General features: G+C 42.0%; 1 protein-coding gene across 5 annotated transcripts in view; it reads left to right on the plus strand.

Moving 5' to 3' along the window:
- Positions 1-1,451: 1,451 nt before the first annotated feature.
- The window catches only part of TRPS1 (transcriptional repressor GATA binding 1), a 214,924-nt gene continuing 196,912 nt past the window's right edge, over positions 1,452-19,463 (plus strand). For 2 of the 5 annotated variants that reach the window (XM_061447836.1, XM_061447842.1), the window contains exon 1: positions 1,452-1,681. Coding sequence is in view for 1 of the 5 variants with exons in the window: in XM_061447840.1 (XP_061303824.1) it covers positions 2,426-2,435 (10 nt within the window). In the remaining 4 variants the exon portion in view is untranslated. Of the gene's footprint in view, positions 1,682-2,157; positions 2,436-19,463 lie in introns of those variants that run through there. The other 3 variants (XM_061447837.1, XM_061447840.1, XM_061447843.1) reach the window with 2 other exon arrangements.

Below are 19,463 nucleotides of genomic sequence, written 5' to 3' on the forward strand. Positions count from 1 at the left end.
GTACGTAAATTATTGCTTTTCTATTCATAAAGCACTTTATCAGACAATCCTACAAAAGAACTTGGGGGGGAGAACGTGTTGCTGGGTGATTTACATGAACAATTACTTTGCAAATCTGCCAGAGGATCATAATAAACATGTATGAAGAATGTTGAAGTTTGGAGAGTGGGCTGCAGACGCCATACGTTTTACTGTAGGGTTTTATTTGCGTCAGCATGTATCTCTGAAGATTTTACGCTTTACATTTCACCATGTATTTGAGAACAAAATTGTAAGGAAAAAGTTATGTAATTTCAAACATTTTGGGGGAAGCAGCTTCATCTCCCACACTGTAATGTTTTAACTCTTTTCCAGCTTCTCCCTTGAATAACGTGTTAGCAGTTGCAAGCAAAGAGAATGCCTCTATTTTAATGTGAAATCAGCTTAAAACGACTTGCAGGGGAGGAAAAACATGCCATATAAAGTCACCTAACTGCAGAAAAATTGTGTCCAAATGCCCAACAAATGTTTACATAGTTTTTAACGCCTACTATATTTGGGATTTTAAAACCCTTTCACAGGAACCTTTTATGTACTGCTGCTCCTTGGAGAGTGTTTCTACATTAACATACAGACTTCTGACAGTTTTTTGTAGCACGAGAATTTTGAATCGAAAGGTTCTGCACAAGCAAGAAAAGTTGTAGGGGTTTTGTCAGAGCAGCTTGGTGGTTGGTAGCCCAGGGCAGCCGGTAACGGGGAGTTACTCATCCCCAAACCTGGAAGATGCTTGTCCGTCCTCCTCAACACCCGCACAGAAACGGAGGCTGGGGAGGAAAAGAGGAGTGTGAGGACACTAAACCCCCATTCCCTGTGCAAAGAGCGGCTCTCCCGAGGGGATCAGCTATTGCCGCACGTGGGTCGCGCCTGTTTTTCCCCCCTATTTTCCCAATCCCGCGGGTCAGCGGCCGGCGGCAGTGACAGCACAAGGCCGGGCAGCCTCCGGCCGTGGCCTGCGGGCCATTCCTGCGCCAACTCAGCCCAAGTCCCCGCGGCCAAGGGGGGACGCGTCCTCTCCGCGGCCTCCGCTCGTGCCCGTTCTTGTGTCCGTGTCCGTGCCCGTGTCCCGGCGGCGGAGGCCGCGTCGCGTCGCGTCGCGCCGCGGCGGGCGGAGGCGTGCGGCGGGGGGCGGCGCGGGCCGCACGGCGGGGCCGCCTGCACTGTCTCTTTAAGGGCGCTCCGTCTGGGGTGGCGCTTTCCTCCGCGAAGGCTCCTTTGATATTAATAGTGTTGGTGTCTTGAAACTGACGTAATGCGGGCAGACGGAGGTCCTGACAAGCGATAACAGTCCTGATAACGCGCCGGCCGCCCCGCGCTCCCAGGCCGCCGCCTCGCCGCCGGCGGGGCCGCCGTGCCGTGCCCCGGCCCGCGCCCCCTGCCCGCCGCGCCCCCGCCCCCGCCTCCGCACCGCACCGCCCGCCGGCGGACGGCGGGCCCGTCGCCCCCTCCCCGCCGAGCGGGGCCGAGGGGGGAGGCAGCGGCGCCGCGGCCCCCCGCCCGTCCCCCCCCTCGCTCCCTCCTCTCCCCGGCCACCGCCACATAATCCGCGGCCAACTCTGCCGGCAGCAGGAGACGGTTCATGGCTCGCTCCGCGGCCCCACCATCTTCCAGGCTGCCGGGGCTGTTGCTGACGGTTAATCAACAGGTAAGGCGCGGGGGGGCGCGGGTGGGGGCGGCCCGGCGGCGGGGAGGGCGCCGCGGACGGCGGGCCGGGAGGGGGCGGCGCGGCAGCGGCAAGGGGGGGGCGCCGCGCTGGGTGTGTGTGGGGGCAGCGGCGCGGTGCCCGAATGGAAAGGGGGGGGTGTGTGTGTGCAGCGCGGGTGACCCCCCCCAAGATACACCCCCCTCCCTCAAAATATACCCCCCCCAATAATCAACAAACAACAAAAGCGGGGGCCATGCTCACAGGGAGCGGGGCTGCTCGTGTTTCACAGGCTTTTTTGGTGCATCCACCTCCACCCCCCCGCGCCCCCAGTTCCCCCCGCCGGTGGGTCAAAGCCATATGTGATGGCTGAAAAGTGGCGACTTCAAAACGGAGATAGCCCCGCTGGAGTCGGGAGGGTCAAGTTCAGCGGCGGCGGTGGCGGGCAGGGGGAGCAGCCCCCTGGCCCGGAGGCGGGGAGGGGAGCGGTGGCCGCGGGCTGGTGCGGCTCTGCTGGGCTCGGCTGTGCCCTCCCCTCCGCGCCGCTCCGCGCCTTATCTCCGCGGCCGCCGATTCCCCGCCACCGGGGCGCTCCGGGGGGAGGGGAAGGGAGACGCGGGGGGTGGAAGTAGAAGACGAGCAAAGAGGGTTTGCATCCGATGAGCTGCAGTCGCACAGTCCTGCCGCTCCTGCCGCTGCTGGAAGTTTTAATGGGGATCATGACAAGCGGGGCACAGAGACACCATCATGAAGAGTAGTAAGTTTGGGAAAAACTTTTTTTTTCCCTTCTCTTTTTTCTTTTTTCTTTTATTCTTTTTTCTTTTTTTTTTTTTTTTTTTTTTTTTTTTACCCTTTTTCCTTCTCCTTGCCCGGGAACACACCGGGAGAGGCCGGGTGCGGAGCTGTGCTGCGCCGAGAGGGGGGCTCGGGGTCCCTCCCGGTCACAACACCGGGGGAAAAGGCGACATGGTGGTGGTGACTTTTTTGTGTGTTGTGTTTTGCTTTTTTTTTTTTTTTTTTGAAATCAGAGCGCGGAGAAACGTAAAACTTTTCCCTCTTAAAGGCGAAGCTCCGCTCCCAGCGCGGCGTCCCCCCGCTCGGCTCTCCCCTGCCCAACACAAGTTGGTGGAGCGTCTCCCTCCCTGCCCCGTCCCTCGCCCTCGGAGGCTGCTCCCCGCGTGTTTGCTGTCCAGAGAGAAGGAATGAATGGGGGCGAGGCCGGGCTGGAGGGGCAGCGCGGCGGCCGGGCCGGGGTCAGTGCCGAGGTATCGCCCGCCGCCGCGCTGCCCTGGGATACAGCCGGCTCCCGGGGAGGGAGGGGGGGGGTGGGGTGTCGACATTTCGGGGGCTTTGTTTATCTGCCTCCCTGGTGCAAATCAAGGCGCTCAGACATCCCGGCACTCCTACGCGGTTTCTGCTGGGGCCCGCTAGCCTTCTTTATATTTTACTCTTTTTTTTTTTTTTTTTTTTTCACAGTCGGTTTGTGTTTTCTGTCTGCAAATGGCAAACTTCTCAAGCGCGCCGGCTGAGCTGTCGCATGAGTGATGAGCTGGAGTGCAGAGCCGGCCCCCCTCCATCGCTGCGGCCTCGGCCACTGCGAGTACCTTGCCTGGCCGGGGCACCTCAGCACACGGGGGACAGGTCCCCTCTGAGGGGAACAGATTTCTTAGGGAGAAAAGACTGCGAGGTGCTATGCAGACCGTGCTGCCTCCGCTGCTTCTACAGCGCGGTGCGCAGTTTGAATGTTGATTGAAACAAACCATAATGTGACAGCGTCAGGTTTGCTTTGATAGAATTCATTAAGTCTCCCAAGGAACCACCAAACTTCTTTGCCATTCAGGCACTTTTATTCAACCACACCACTGAAACCTATGGATGTTGGTGGCATCATGTTACTTTCCTGTTGGTTTTAGGAAAAGTTGAACATTTAGAGAAGATTGCCTGAGTTAGAAATGTGAGGGCAGCAAAGGAAAGTAGTGGTAAGAGCCAGTTCCTGATGTGGACAAAAAGAATAAAAGTTACAGTAGTCTTCTGAAGTGCAGTTTGTGTTTGCCTCATGTTTGCAGTATGCGTGTGGAGTTAGACAGCTCTCAGATATTCCACCAGAGTGACATTTTAAAAAAGCCCTCCAAAAGAGGTGGGTTTTTTTTGTTTTTTTTTTGTTGTTGTTTTTAAGTACTCTGTGTCTATGAGTAAATACAGGGTTTGTTTGAGAGCATCAGCTATTTCCTGTAAATTGTGATGCTGACAAGACTGCCTGGAAATGATATCAACACTTAGAAAGATTTTTTTTTTTCTCCCCTCTTTCTATTTTAACCACTGAATGAAAGTTTGTTAATATCGTGGTCAAAACAAACAAATGGCACCTTTCTCTGTGGGGGGGTGGTGGTGGGGGTGTTGGGGTGAAGAAGTCTTTTTCCTTTTCCCTCCTGAAAAATACATACCTGCTTGACGTTTGCCACATAGAATCAATAATGTTGGAGTTCAGTAGTGCATCAGTGCCTATATACAAGTTAATCCTCAGGCTGTTTGTGACAACAGAAGTCTGCTTCACCTTTTTAAAACAAGAGAGATCAGATATGAGAAGAGTAGTCAGTTCATAATCCACCCTGTTCTGTCTGGTTATCGCACTTTCTTTTCTTTTTCGGGGCTATATGTAATAACTTCTCTCTGTTTGGAACTTTGCATATACGTAGTCACAACAAAGCAAGTAAAGGGCAAAGTTGCATCAGCTTTTAAGTTTACATGTTTTGCCTGTGATCCTCTAAAACAGACTCTAAATAAGACCGGGCAATCTCTGCCTGTGAAAGTATGGCTTTATTTTTTCTTTATTTCACAGTGATGTTAATAAAGGGAAGAAATGTAAATGACAACTTCAGAGATCTGAGACTTCTTTGGGTATCAAACACAATGCAGCCAGGTTACCCTCTTTTCTTTTTAATGCATTTTCAGCATAATTTATACAGTAGCTGTATGGGTAGCTTTGTTTTCATTGGCGATTGAGTAAATTCAGCATTATTGGGTGAATCCCTAGCAGGATTATTTTTCTATCATGTGTTGTCCATCGTTCGTAGTAAACTTTCATAGTACGCACTGTTACCATGCATACTCTGCTGCGTGTGAAGAATATTACTATTCATGTATCGTGATTGTGCATTAACAGCAGCATAGCACTAATTCCTGTTTGTGGACCTGAGTGTGAGATGCAGTGGTTGCTTGTTAAATCTGTGTATTTCAATCATATTATATTTGAATGCTAGTTGACACATAGGGTTTTATGTTTTCAAAGCATTGTGCAAACAATGACTAATTACTTTCTGTTCATGTGAATTACCTCTTTTAGTACTTTATCAGGTAGTTGCTTTGAAACAAACCTATTTTACATTACAGTGTGAAAGAGTTAAAAAATTAGCAAAGATGTTTAGGAAAAAACCCCAAATTTTAATTACAAACCGGCAACTTTGGGTATGTATTTAAATTTTTCTTTTTATGTGGAACTTTCCTTCCAAGTTTAGGGGGTGGGGGCATATGTATATGAATATTTATGTCTCTAGCAAACTCAACAATATTTTAATGTAATAATCTTAATAGAAGCATTCTCAGATCTTGACTGCAGCCACACTGGCAGTATAACTTTAATAAAGGTTTGTGGGTAACACCAAATATAACATTGTGAGAAAATTTATGGTTAAATATTTTTGAACAAGACAGGCTGGGAATCTGACAGCCCTTTTTGTTAGGTGCAAGTAAAGTGGAAATAAATTACATTTTTAATACAGTTTCAGTTAAAACAAACTGCCACCTGGTAGTAAAAGTATTGGCCTTGAACAGAAATATATTCTGATCAAGATATTCTAACTAGTGTGTAAAATGAAGCCATTCATTCAGTGAACTGACAACTTTCCAGTTGGTGTTTGCCCTTGCTTAATTTAGTTTCCTCAAAACAACTAGTGAGGTAGTCTGGGTCTGGTTTTGGCAGTCCTGGGTGACTATAAACTTGTGCATTTTTGTCCCAAATATTACACCTCGTGAGTTAAAAAGTGATTGGTTAAAAAGAACAGCAGGCAGGTATGAGAAGAAAAGAAAAAGTTTCTTTTCAGTTTCTGAAACTTTCTGAAGTTCTTACCTAGTAAGAGAACAATGCTGTTTTCAAATACTGGTGATTAATACTATAACCAGTGTAGTCTGCAGCCATCTATTGTATAAATACCATTGCCTGTTGACCTTTGGATACATTAATTACAGCATATCTGGTCTAGGTTCTACTATTTTTGTCTGTCCAGAAGATAAATAAAAGTGCCCTTTCCAGTCCTCCTGGAGAAGAACTTTTTTTCTTGGTACTGTCATGAATTATGGAGTTCTTTTTTTCTACCCTGTGCCAATGAAGTTCTCTTTTTGACTTTAAAAAGATAAGCCTGCATCCAAAGAGAGAATATGTGATTACTTTAAGACTATTTTCACTTCAGTTTTTATGGTATGTACAAACTTTCCGGGCTTTGCTTTTTTTTGGATTGTGTTTGCTAATTAAAAGAAAAACACGTAATGAGTTATATCAGATGATGTGAAGGATTAAAGTACAATTACACCATTAAATGGTAAATGTTTACAAGGGCAAGACATGCAACTACATTTTTTAGATTATGCTCATTATTCACTTCTTGATGTTGTTTTGCACCTAATCAATAAAGGGCCTTCCAGAACGAAGCTCTTTAGCCAGTTGTATACGTGCCCAGAACATAAGAAACGCTGCTGGGGCAGAGGAGCACGGAGGGGAGAGAAGTGCTGGTGTATTATTCTGACTTCTTGTCATGCAGACCAAAGCTCAAATGAAACACTTGAGCAATGGAAGAATAACTACTATGGTCTCGATTTAAGTCCCCAGTGGACATTTTGTCACACCCCAAAAGCATTGCACAACCAAACACCATTCCACTTGATGTGTCGACCAGAGTCAGAGGAGTCTGATTTGGTGTCATGGGGTTTAGAAGACTGTGATTTAAGTGAACTGGCGTAGCTGCATGTAAGAAACTTTATTTAATAGTCATCTATGTTTTATTCATGTTCTCTGCTATCTGTTTCTTATTTTCTAGTACCTTTAAAGTGGTTCTTTAAAATTTAATAACACCACTAGTGAAAAATACATCTAAATTTTAATAGAAATTGCTAATCTTTCTGTCAGTGATTTTTTTATTATTGTCCTGCTGCATTAACTAAGGAATCTTACTCCTGCTGTGGGTCCCTATATGTGGATTTGGAAAAGCCATAGAGAGAAAATTTTTCATTTAATTGCATAGCTGTTATGAGTGGCACTTCCGTAGGACGTTCCTACAGAACCCAGTTGGTTCCATCCTGTAAAGTTCGGTGGAACTTTTACATGCTCTTGGGGGATATGTGCGAGTGCAGCAGCTACAGTAGGATTATTTCTGCCTTGAAAATTCATTATTTTGGATTGCAAGGTTTAGTCCTAACAGTAATTTTTACTTTCTTAGCTGCAGTTAATGCATGTCTAATTTCTTGTAAGTCTGCTTTCTTTCCAGGCTCAGATGGACTTTTTTTTTTTTTCCCTTAAATGTATTTAAAAATATTTAATTTTTAAAATGTTACTAGCCCTTTAAAAACCTGTAATAAATGCTTTACAAGTGGCTAGACACCTTCCCTGGTGGTTTAATTTATACAAGCAGGAAACTTTCTCTCCTTCTTTCTCTCTCTCTCTTTCTTGTTTTCTTTAAACCAACTGACGTAATGCCAAACTTTGCTTTAAAAGAACAGACAGAAGTAATTGGTAGCTTTTAACTTTTAATAATGTTCTGGATTGGTTTTAGTGGCCAAACTGCCATTTTTTTAAATTTCAAGTAAAAATGGGCTTGTGGCCTGAGGAAGAAAGGCCCTGTTGATGCAGTTATTTTTATTCTTGTTTTTCAATCTGTTATTAAAAAATCTTTCCTGCTGAGCTCTGCTGGATTTCTCCAATTGCTCTTTGTGATGGTGGTGCATTTCAGGTTACGGTAACTTAAAGTGTTTTCTAATTTTTTTTTCTCCTTTTCCCGTGGGTGTTTTGAGATGTTTTATCCTTTTTCTTGGTTGTTTTTTTTTTTTTTGTTTGGTGTCGTCTGTCTGTGCCCCCCCCCCCAGCACCTGAAGCTTCCCTTTGGAGAAATTACTTATTTTGATTCAGAGGGGAGTAATATATTAAAAATACCTTTGGTGGCAGTTCAGTGAGTATCATTTTCCCAGTATGAGAGCGTTTTACACCTGTTAGTGATGCTGATTGGGAGGATACTCGCTGCCCATTGCAGAAGACATGAGAGATCCTATCTTGCCGAACGGCCACTTTCTGTGCACTCTCTCCACCTCATATTTTAAAGCTAAACCAGGTTTTAAACTATGTTTAGTAATAGTCTTTTGCGATCTGTATCTGTTTGTATTAAGCTGATATTAGAAACGAGAAAACCCAACAGAAGGATTTTTTAAAATTAACTGTACTTAAGAAAATCCAGTCTGCTCTCTTTTTTTTTATTTTCTAATTATCTTTTTTTCTGGCTTCTTTTCCTGATTTCTTTTCTACGTCTGGTGGGGTTTTGAACACAAGCAAACTTCCTACGGTAAAAGACAGAGTTGGGCAATAGACTTTCTTGACGAAGTTGACGTCAGGACGACTTCATAAGTTGGCAAGTAGGGAAATCGTTCAAAGACCAAGTTGGCTTGTGCCAGTTTTCCCTTCCTTTAGGGGAGACACTCCACCCAGTAGGAGGTTACCCCACCCAATGTGGAGAGCTATAATTCAGTGGCAACACTTTAAATGTCAATCCTCCCTAGGGTTTAAACCCCAGACTTGTCTTCCCTCAATCTTTGTATTTAATCTAGCATTCAATCTGTTGAAGTAACATCTCATCTTCATAAGCACTTTTTGGGCCTGATCCTGCAATTCTCCTTCTTGAAAAATACTCATTGACGTCAGGGGGACTTTTGAATTCAGTAAAGGCTGCAGGATTGGCCTCTGCAGAATTATGTGTGACTGTGTCTGTCTGTAAGTAAGATTGTGTCTGCCTGATGAATATTGTATAATCTGTGCTCTTAAAGATGAAATTGTAAAACACTTGCTTTGTAGTCTTAAAAATCTGAAGAAGTTCAGGAATCATAATGCTGCAAACCAGATTTTCCTCAATAAGTAAAGTGCACTTATTTCTATTTAGCACTTTCTCAGATTAAAATATAAGTTTGAAAAGTTCCAACTCTAAAGAATGTAAGGCATTTCTGCCATTTCTCTGTATTTCTCTATACAATGCTGTAGACATATTTTTATACGCTGCTTTTGGCAATTTTTTCATCTCTTATGGAAAATTAACATTGCAGCCTGTAGCTTAGTGCCTGCAGTAACCGTCGGGGTACTGGATAATACTGAGAACTCCCAAGGAAAAGTTTAGTTTTGGGGTATTCTCAAAGTCAACATGTAATTTTCATAGGTACATTTTACTTCACCGTGGGGTTTGTTCTCAAGTATCCTTTTCAGATCCCCCATTACATTTAGCGAGGCTGCCAATGCAGGAGGGAATGTATAATTTGATATTATAAAAATGTTATAGAAAAACCACCAATGTGTTCATCTCTCTGCATTTTGAAAATATGCCAGCGTTTTTAGTTTATTAATGTATCTGGGAAAAAAAAAAGTCTGTAAAAGATGATGTTAAAAATCATCAATGCACTTATGTTTCTCAGCAAGATTTACTTAAACAATATGCTTCAGTTTTGCCTCAAACCATTTCAAGGCACCTCTGATCCAAGAATGTACCAGTTTTTTGGTTCCTGGAAGATTAAGCATGACAGTTTCTATTATATAATGAACAGCAGTATTGTTTGAACAAAGGTAACATATTTTGATTTGTGTACCTTTTTTGGCAGCTGGCACTAGTGTAGGTCTAAAATGAGTGGTGATCTAACAGTGTAAATATCTGAATGTTCTTGAAATACAGTATAGATGTAATGTGTTTAAATCATTGAATCTCTCTACCTATATTATATAGCATGTGTATGTATGTGTATATACAAAGCCGTAAATGGTGTGTTCTGCTATCTGTAGCCTTCAAATGTGTATCCTCTGGGTATTCCTGACCTGCTTTGCAAAGTCTGGAAGTCTAAAATACATGCTGAAACTTAAAAAATTAAACATACAGCTTGGTGGTTCACAAAAAAAAAAAGAAGTGTGTGTGGGGAATTTCTGCTAGTAATTAATTAAAAAGAACATAGCCAACTCTGCCTAGACAGATACTTTCAGACTGTTTTTGGATCTCCCAGTGACTTCACTGGGCTTATTTTAAGAAACAAATTCTCAACTGATCTAGAAAAAAGTTTGAAGTGGATGCTGAAGTTAAGTATCGCCCAAAATTCCTATGTGCAGATGTGGTTTAATGTTTAATGGAAGTTAAATGAGTTAGGATAAAGCTATTTTCTTTGGGGTATGATTCTTTTTAACTTTCTCACATGCCGCTTTTCAAGCAAATGCGGTGAGTTATATGCAACATTATCTAGAACTTGGTATGTAGATGAAACATTGCTTCATGAGTTCAATTAATGAAAGCAAGATACCTCCGATTTCAGCTTCCTAATCTGTACATAGTTTGCTTTTTTATTTAGTGTTCTCATTTTTAGTTGTATTAAATATACTCATCAGACTTTCGCCAGCTGCAGTTACAGATTATAAACCAAATTTGCAGTACATGCTGATCATTGCCAAGCTTTCTCCTCCTGCACGCATAGATATGGACATGCACGCACACAGAAACAATTAATAAAGTAAACCTTGCCCCACATACCTGAGGCAAAAGCTTGTGAAAATAGATTAGCCTTACCATGTGCCTTTCAGGGAAACAGTATCTGACTCTGATAGAGAAATGGGAGAGCTTCAGAGCGGAGGCTGCTTGCCTGCCCTGCCCTGGCACCCAGGTCTGGATGCTCAGGTCTGGAGGCTGTCAGTGAAAATCCCACATCTCATTTCGGCTGTTACAGTGGTAAGAAGGAAAGGAACAGTAACTTGTGTCTCCCATCTACTCTATATACAGTTTTCTTTCTGTGCCTAGCTAGAGACATCTGAAATTTATGCCACCTAATTAGTCTCCTTCCATGTTCTTCAGATCTGGAGTTTTCTTTAGAACTAAATTCGTATTTGCATGTTATGTCTATCTATTACAAAAAAGTAATAATGGATTAAATTAATCCTGTAATAGTTGTTTGAACATACTATAGGAATGTAAATAATTTTGTGGCATTGAGCTCATATTTCCAGTCTTATGGGGGTAGGATCAAAAGTTATCAACCACATATATCTGAGTAATTCAGCTACAATAAATCTTCTAACAAATACCCACCCTTTGCACACCCAGAGGTACGCTCCAGTACTGTTGAAATCTTGCACACACCTGTATCTTACATGTAAGTCCATAAGCATGACTAGTAGCTGTATCTTCAGCTGCAATCAGGTGGTATGTTAGGCTACAGCAGCAGCAATCAAGGTAGTCCATGGTCAGAAAGTCTGATTGCCACTTGATTGCTGCTGGCTCTGCGGCCCTCAAGGTTTTCTTCTCCTTGGAAAAAGTTCTGAGGAATCATTAATTGAAAAGAAATGTGGGGTATGGCTCTGACTCCAACTCTGACACAGTTCAGGATACAAAGCATTAAGCGCTTCATCTATATTGGGTCAGAAGTGATCATGCATAATCCACTTTTATCTAGGTATCATTCTGTCATATGTAAGGTATGCTCTGCCTTGTCTCTGTTACTCTGCCTCTACGTTTCTCCCTCACACATATCGGTCTCTCTTTGGCTGCTATATGCACATACATACATTCTAAAAATACATGGAAATTGAAGTCCATCTGTGTTGCATAATATTTTACGAAAACACCAGTGTTTGTATTGTTCTTTCTCTGAGCCCTTAATGAGTTTAAAGAATTTAATGTGACTTAATGAGGGTTCTTATTCTATTTCTGACACAGAGACTAATGAGGGAAAAGTAGAACAAATTGAAACCCAACTTTTACTTGTTAGTTTCATGATGTCATCATATGCAGGATATTACAACCCCTGGAAAAGCTTACGAATCTAGGCAAGAATCCGTTTTGCATCCGTGCCCTTCAGTTGTTTACAATATGAAGTTTGCAAGTGAGAAAACAAAGTTTAGCATAACTTGATTTTTGTTTTTATATTCTTTTAGAAAATTCTTTTAATGTTTGGGCTGGTTTGATTTTTAGATGAATTTTTGTGAGAGTTATTCTTACCTGCTTTGCCTGGCAACAGAAGTGTAGGTATGACCAAAGATTGATTAAAGCCCTCTGATTATGGCTCTGATCACCCCATGTACCAGTAAGGGACAAAACTTGTGCTAACTTCATCTGGAGTAAAATCTGATCCTCATCAGGAAACTTCCTCCTAACATTGCAGCTTACTGAGAACTGTGGTATTTACATGTTACACTTAATACAGTCGCACTTACTACAGTTACACTTACTTGCTACACTTACAACAGTTTGCTGCTTTAAAGCAGTTACACTGGACACAGGACACAGCAACATTTCATAAAGCTCCATCTTGCGTTTTTGCTGCCCCGCTTGGGATAGTCAGGCCACAGTGCATAGCTGCCCTTTGACGGGACCATGGTTTGGTCTGTCACCTTTAAAAGTGATTCTTTTGGTTTGAAATCAGTCGGCTTCCCAAAGGGGAATGAAAATATAAAGCAGGTTTAGGAGGTGCACCTGCTTATGAGCCCTGCTTCTACCCACTGGCTTCACGGCCACGTTTGCTTCTTGTTCCCCACCAACTATGCTCTGAAAGGCTCCTAGAAGTAGCCATGCAGCAACTGAAGCCCCAGTACTACAGGTATATCCATGTAAACAGGCTGTAAATGCCTTCATAAAATTGCGTGCCATGCCATGGGCATCAGGATGGTTTTGACAGGTCAAGGAAAGCAGTGACTTTCATTGTCCACAGAATGTGCTTTTGATATAACCAAGCTGCAGAAAGTTGCAGCACAGTAAATAAAATGCTTTTCTGTACCATCTGATATTTTTTAGCAATTGTTAGTCTTTTTAACAGTACCAGATAAATCGCACAGTGGTGTGATTTCTTAGGTTGACGTTAACTCTTGGCTCTTCTGCTGTTGTTCAGTATATCGTGTCTGAACCATGATGGATTTTATTGCTTTCCATTTCATTTTTTTTTTTTTTTTGCAATTAGTTGTTGGTTTCATGTTGTTGACTGCAACATGAGATAGTTCAAATAAATTAATAAGAATTTGAATTGGAAATAGGGGCATTTTTAACTGACTTTCTTGAGCATTATCATGCAAAGAGAAAAAGAGTAAGTTGTTTGGTTGGTTTTTATGTATGCATATATGTGTGTTTGTGGTTTGTTTTTTCTTAATGAAGGTTTTCATAATTTGGTAGTTCAGCAAACATGGGTATGTTCTGAAAGTATTTCTCACAGGTGGCAGGTCTGAGTTGATAGCTTTTAGGTAGACAGTTTTGTTACAACATATGGAGTCTAGAGCTGAAAACCTGTTTTCTGGAGTTTTAAAACCATTGGAAAGTAAGATTTATTGGACCTTAAATATCCCAGTGGTGCAAATTTATATGGTGTTCATGGCAGTTTCAGCTTAACTTTCCTTAGAGATTTGCTATGGTACTGCATTATCTAAGGAACATATAAAATGGGTTTGTCTACCTTTTTTTTTTTTTTTTTCCTTTTTATATCTTCTTCAGTTGCTTCAATATTTATTTGTGAATGTGAGAAACTTTATTAACAAAGATGACCTGGTAGCTCTGCCAATGCAGGTGCAAAATGCTTTACCTGAATGGGATAAAATTAAGAATCTGAAAAGCTGGCATCTTTGAAGGTTTTTATTTCAATGGTGGAGTGTGACAGTGGCGAGTTATCAGTGGGAGGGAGCTTAAAAAATAGTCATAGGAGAAAGAAACAGCAGCTGTGGAATTTATTTTACTGGGTGAAAGGAGACTCATGGTTAAGCAAGCTTTACCTTCCTGGGTTTTCAGAATTTATTGCCCAAAAGACACAAGCCTGAATGAAAGAGAACTGAAAATCCACTATGACATGAAGTGCTCTTACTGCATATGAATACAATTTGTTTATTTTTTATCTCCAGCAAACTGTGACTTCCTTTGTCTTGTCAGAAGGAATTTCTGGTGAAACCTTACCAGAGTACTGCTGCCATAAACCCGCACTCCTCAGCTGCAGTCCTCTGCAGTGTGGTTTGGTTCATGGTAGTTTTCACCGAGCTACTGTGCTGCTTTCAGTCAGGAATGGGACTGCATTGACTTTACTTTTGTGGAAAGAAGTACATTTTCTCAGAAAATGCACTACATGAAAGAAGGAAAGGCAAGAGGGAGAGCGCGCTCTGATATATGAGCTGAGACTATGGATGTTGTAATGCCATTTATTTTAGGATACTATACGAAAATCACATTGGGACCAAAGTTCCTGTGGATTACCATGCGATACTTATTACCATTTTCCTGTGTTTTCCCTGGTTAGGATCTAATTCTTCAGTGTCTGGAGCTGTGTGGAGTTAAGGATTTGTCCATTCAGAGAGGAAAACCTTGCCAGCTACAGGATTTCACTATTCCACTACCTGTATTTATTTATCCCCCCCCTCTAAAATTTCCAAGAGCGAGAGGGTTGAGAGTGGAAGGCAAGAGATGGGGGATAGGTAAGCTGAGGGAATAGCAGGGGCATGTATCTGCTCAGTAAATAGTGTTTACTGATTACTGTTTACTGTCAAGCAGATTACTGCAGTTGTATTTCTGTGAAGCAACCCACACGCAGCCAGCACGAAGGAATGAAGTGAAGTTGTGTGCAATTCTGAGGTGACTAAAAGATGTGCTTGTGACATACTTCTAGCAAAAGCCATTTTCAGTTGCCCAGTACCCTCCCCAAACACTGTAATTTTGTGAGTGACACATCTGATTATGAGCAGCCATCAAAACGCTCGTAGGCATCTTGTTTGAAAGAAGAATGTGCTTGAATTAGATACTTGCAGGTCAGAGAAATATGTTGATCTGTTCTTTTAGTTTGCTCTTTAGCTTCCTGCCCTTTTTCATTTTGTTCAGTAGTTACTCAGTTTTGGAGTTTATTTGAAAGGGATGATAAAGAATATGCTTTTGCATTCCTTATGTGGGCAGAACTTCCATTTGCTTCCTTAGGAGAGTTGGTCTGAGGAAGAGCTGCTGACTGCTTTTGCCTTGATATGGAGAAGATGTGGTTAGTATAGGGGTCTCTTCATTCCCAAAGCTCTCTTACTGTGATGAGCTCTTTGTTTCCTGAAAAAGAGATTTTCAGTCTGATTTTCAGTTCTTTCTGTCAAGTTTTAGGGAACAGTATGAACTGTCTTATTAAAGCTGGCAGTGAGGGAAACATAATCCAGGCACATCTCACCTCTGTCAGGTCTAAAAAGCCTCTGCTGTGCTTGCCTGGTAATTCTTTGGTTATCATCTTCTCGTGGTGGAATACATACATAGAAAAAACAGAAGTTAATGTTTACTTCTTGGATGCTTTATCGTCAAGCAAAAAGAACTGACAGTTTCATGGTTAAGTGCCTAAAGTTGTTTTTGGCTTTGCAGTTGTTGAATTAATCACTGCAAAGCTAACTAATTGTGTACCTTTTAAAGTTTTTTTTTTGTTGTTGTTGTTTTTCCTCTTTTAATGAAAGGAAAATATTTTGTTCTGATTTTGGAGTCGGGTTATCCCATTAACTACTAGCAGCAAGCTCTTCAGCTTTTACTTTCTTGAGTTATCTCAGGAATCATTTTTCTAGTAGATGGTGAATTTACTTACCGATCCAGTTATTTATGGCTTTTAGTGCCCATTCTATAGAATAGGATGAGGCATTTTAAAACACTTTTAAAAAAATTGTGTAAAAAATGAAATGCTGTCTCCTTAATTCTGAGTTTACAGATGTTACTACTGCTGCTGTTCCAATTTGTAAGACATCATCTTGGTGTCTTAGTGGGTTGTTTCACAGACAGAATTTAGAGTTTCAGGTTTTTTTTTTTCCTTTATTATTCATTACATGCTAGACATGGGCAAAAAATGACAAGGATCTCATCTTTATAGCATACTGTACATCTTCAGGCTCATTACTCCCTGGTTTTAAAGAAAGATGACAAAGTCCTTGCGGAGATTGACTTTGTTTCTGGCAACATTTTCATAGAATTTTATTACGGCAAAGAAAGAATCAAATCATGAATGGACAAAGTTGGGATTTTTGCCACTTTTTTTTTTTTCTGAGGCTGTGTAAGCTTTTTTCTTTTTTTTTTAAATAAAAAATTAATATAGAATGCAATGTTTCCCACAAGAGCACCTTCACACATTTTAGTTCAAACATACTGGTACATTTTGTGAGGCTTTGAAAGCAATAATTCAACAGGTATATAAAGCTGTAATGATAAATGTGATGATTGTTTGTATCTAGAACTGTTAAAAAACAAGATTTATTTTAGTGTGTGTTCAGATTCATGTTATTTATTTAAGATAGCCAGCTTACGCATTTTAAATACAAGTCCCTTGGCTTCACAGTTTGCTTTTTTTTTGGTCAGCTGGCTCATTTCAACTCATAAAGGTTTCAATTCAAGAAGTTTTTATAATGAAAAAAATCTCTAATTTCAGTTGGAAACTTTGTATATATAAGTAAACTAACAAGTCTGTGTATTGTATGGGAGTGGGTGTAGCGATGTTATTTATCTTAGGGTCCGCAGTATTGGAAGGCAGGACTAGTGACAGTGAATCATACACACTGTGTATTAATGTAGTCCACTTTCGGCACTATATAAATAGTATTGTAAACACACACCTGCAAAGTGTCTGCAGTTATATGGTCATTGCACAAAGTCCCTCTGTGCTATCCTAAGTACATATCTCTGCGTGTATCACATCTTGCTAACCAAGGCAGCATACTGCAGCTGCTGTTCCTCTTGAGGAGGTGTCTATAAAATGAACGCTGTGAAACCCAACTTTTGGGACAGCTTTATACAGAACACATGGGCGTACTGTTACTAGATCTTTTCAAAACCCGCCTGGTCCTTTTCCCCATGCAGGGCCAGCCGCATGAGATGAGCTGGGTGTTGATCTGAAATGTAGGCTGGTCCTCAGAATGGGGCAGAAGACAAAAGTGTGGCTTAAATCAGTGGTAGTTTTCTTGGCTTTCCCAGAGAGGGATATAATGAAGAAATAGCAAGAAAAAGCCATTATTTCTCTCAGAAGTCTAAAACCATGGCAAATACAGTAGCAGCAGGTTCTTGAATTTTTATCCGCTGCAGTAACAGGGCCCTGGTCCTAAACTGACTTCCTGAACTTTTGTTTTGTTTCAGCAGGCAGCCGTTCCGACACTGTTAGTTACTTCGTTGTGTTTGCTTGCATGCACACACTCAGGGTAGCCTGAAACCTAAATGTGTGCTGCTTGGTGCCCGTGGTAGCCGAAGCTCTTTCCCCGCACTGCATGTTGGAGTCTGTTCCAGACCGTGGTAGAAATCCTGGACTGCTTGTAGAGCTCGATCCTTCCAGGGAGCTAAGAGAGGCTGCTAGCTCAGGGGAGATCACTGTGCCCTAGGCCACCTTCTCAGAGGTGTCTCTTCACCCCAAGCAGTGTCTGCCCCTCCATGGTAGCCCTGCAGTGGCCTTTGAACAACTTGGGCTGGCTCCCATCCCAGGGACACTCCTTTGGGTTGGATGGTGACAGCTACTGCATGTCTAGGAGTGTGGCTGGGAGCTGGATGCTTGGGCACCCATTGGTGCAAAGGGGCGGTGAGCACTGGATTTGGGACCTCCTATCTCCTCTGTGGCAGGGGGTGCAGGTGAACCCTACAGTTTGGGCTGCAGCTGCTGATGACAGCTCCATGGTATCGCTGTGGAGGAAGGGGAGCCACTGTCTGGTACCTGGAATGGCGGAGGACGGGAGAGACAGGGATCTCCTTTTTAAAAGGAGTTTTTTTTCTCACCCCTATTCTTTATTCATAAACCTAATGCAGTTCCACAATTCCCAGACATGTAAAGCTGCAGGGCTTTTCTTGTTTTGTTTAAATCTTTCTGAACCAGCCAAATTTTTGGGGTTGGCACAAGGTGCAGCCAGTACCCATGGCCTTCCAGGGCTTGCTTGGTCTAGAAGTCTGCAGATGTTTTCTGCTGGATCTGGCTCTTAATGAACAAAAAAGATTTTGGCGTGCTTATTTATTTATGTATTTTCAAGGGGAAAATGTGGTTTAAAACGTTGATAATTATGTTTTAGGTGAACTACTCAGACTTTATGCGACTGTATGGGAAAATGAATGCTCATCAATTTAAAAAGAATTTCTTTATTCATAAAGCATTCATATTTAAAGTGATCTTTTTTTTCTCCCCTCCTTAATGAAAACAGGGTTTGAGGAGCATTACAAATAATTATTTTTTTTTAATTACATATAGTTGTGCATCAGAGTTCTTGAAGACGGCCCACTCTGATCCTCTGGTGAAAATACCAGAGCTTTTCAAAACCTTTTTAATTATCCATTCTCTCTGCTACTCTCTTTGCAATGTACACATAGTAACTGAAAAAAAGAAAATATTCCAGGAGGGATCCACCTACAGGTGTGCATAGGTCAAGCACATACTTTTCCTTCAGAATGATTAGTTTTCTTTTCCAGCTGTCAGGTAGTACTTCCTACCGTCAAATCCAAGCTCGCGCGCTCTTTCAGAGGCAATACTTATCACAAAGCTGCAGTGCATTTTAATCAAGGTTCCCAGAGTATTTTACAAGCAGTAATTGCCTTTTAAGGACAGGATGAAGTATTATACCCATTGTACTGAGGGGTGAGCCAAGGCACAGGGAATCTGAATAACTGCAGTGTTAAAGTGAGCCAGCAGCAAAGCTGTGAACAGAGCTTTGGTGCCTTCACTCCTGGTGCTGCTAAGATACCTCCCCCTCCACCCACCAGTTTTCCTCTCTTAATTCGACATTTGTGAGACATTGGCTTTTTTTTGTTACATATTATATGTCAAGTGCTGCACTTGCTCTGGGGCTGAGGTAAACCTGCATGTGAACGTGCTCTTGTTTCATGTGTTTGCAAAGTGTGAAGGCCTGTGGGGCAGGACTTCAATTTAATTCCAAACCTTCTGTTTTACTGCTGCCCTCTGTGGCTCTGGTAGCCATTGGATCATCCCCAAAATATCTCCTGTTTGGTTTGTTACTGATGTATCACCACGCTGTGAGTGACTGAAAGAATTCCACTTTTCAGCACAACAGTTCACTCACTAAATGATTCCCCAGCATGATACATGCTCTGTCTTGTATTTAATTATCTTGTAATTATCAAAGCAGTAATGAACTTTATGCATTAGAAGTGTATGGATCAATAAAAACAACTTAAATTTATGGAGGAGCACTGACAGGCTGTAAGCCCAGCCATACTTTAGATATTAGTTTGCATTTTCTGAAAAGCTTTGTTTTTGGTTTTTTTTTTTTAATTAAACAATGCAGGAAAAAAAGGATTTAAAATTCTTACTGTTTATTTCTAACTGATGAGGATCACACACATGTCCTCAGTGCTTTGTTAGAGGTGGTGTATGTGCTAATGAAAGTTTGTATTGGAGTGGCCCCTAAGACTATGATCATTGTTACAAATTTATTAACACCATGAAAGATTTCCTGCCCTAAAAAGTCTACCAGCAAACATCATAATCCTGAGTGGGCAGAACCATGTGGTAGGTTTGACTGAGCCCCTTTGACAATTATATCATTTATTTAACTGTC

This window comes from Pezoporus flaviventris, unplaced genomic scaffold (assembly GCF_033815535.1).
Source record: "Pezoporus flaviventris isolate CSIRO_AGI_PZ_B2104156 unplaced genomic scaffold, CSIRO_AGI_Pfla_v1 ptg000007l, whole genome shotgun sequence".
NCBI lineage: Eukaryota > Metazoa > Chordata > Aves > Psittaciformes > Psittacidae > Pezoporus > Pezoporus flaviventris.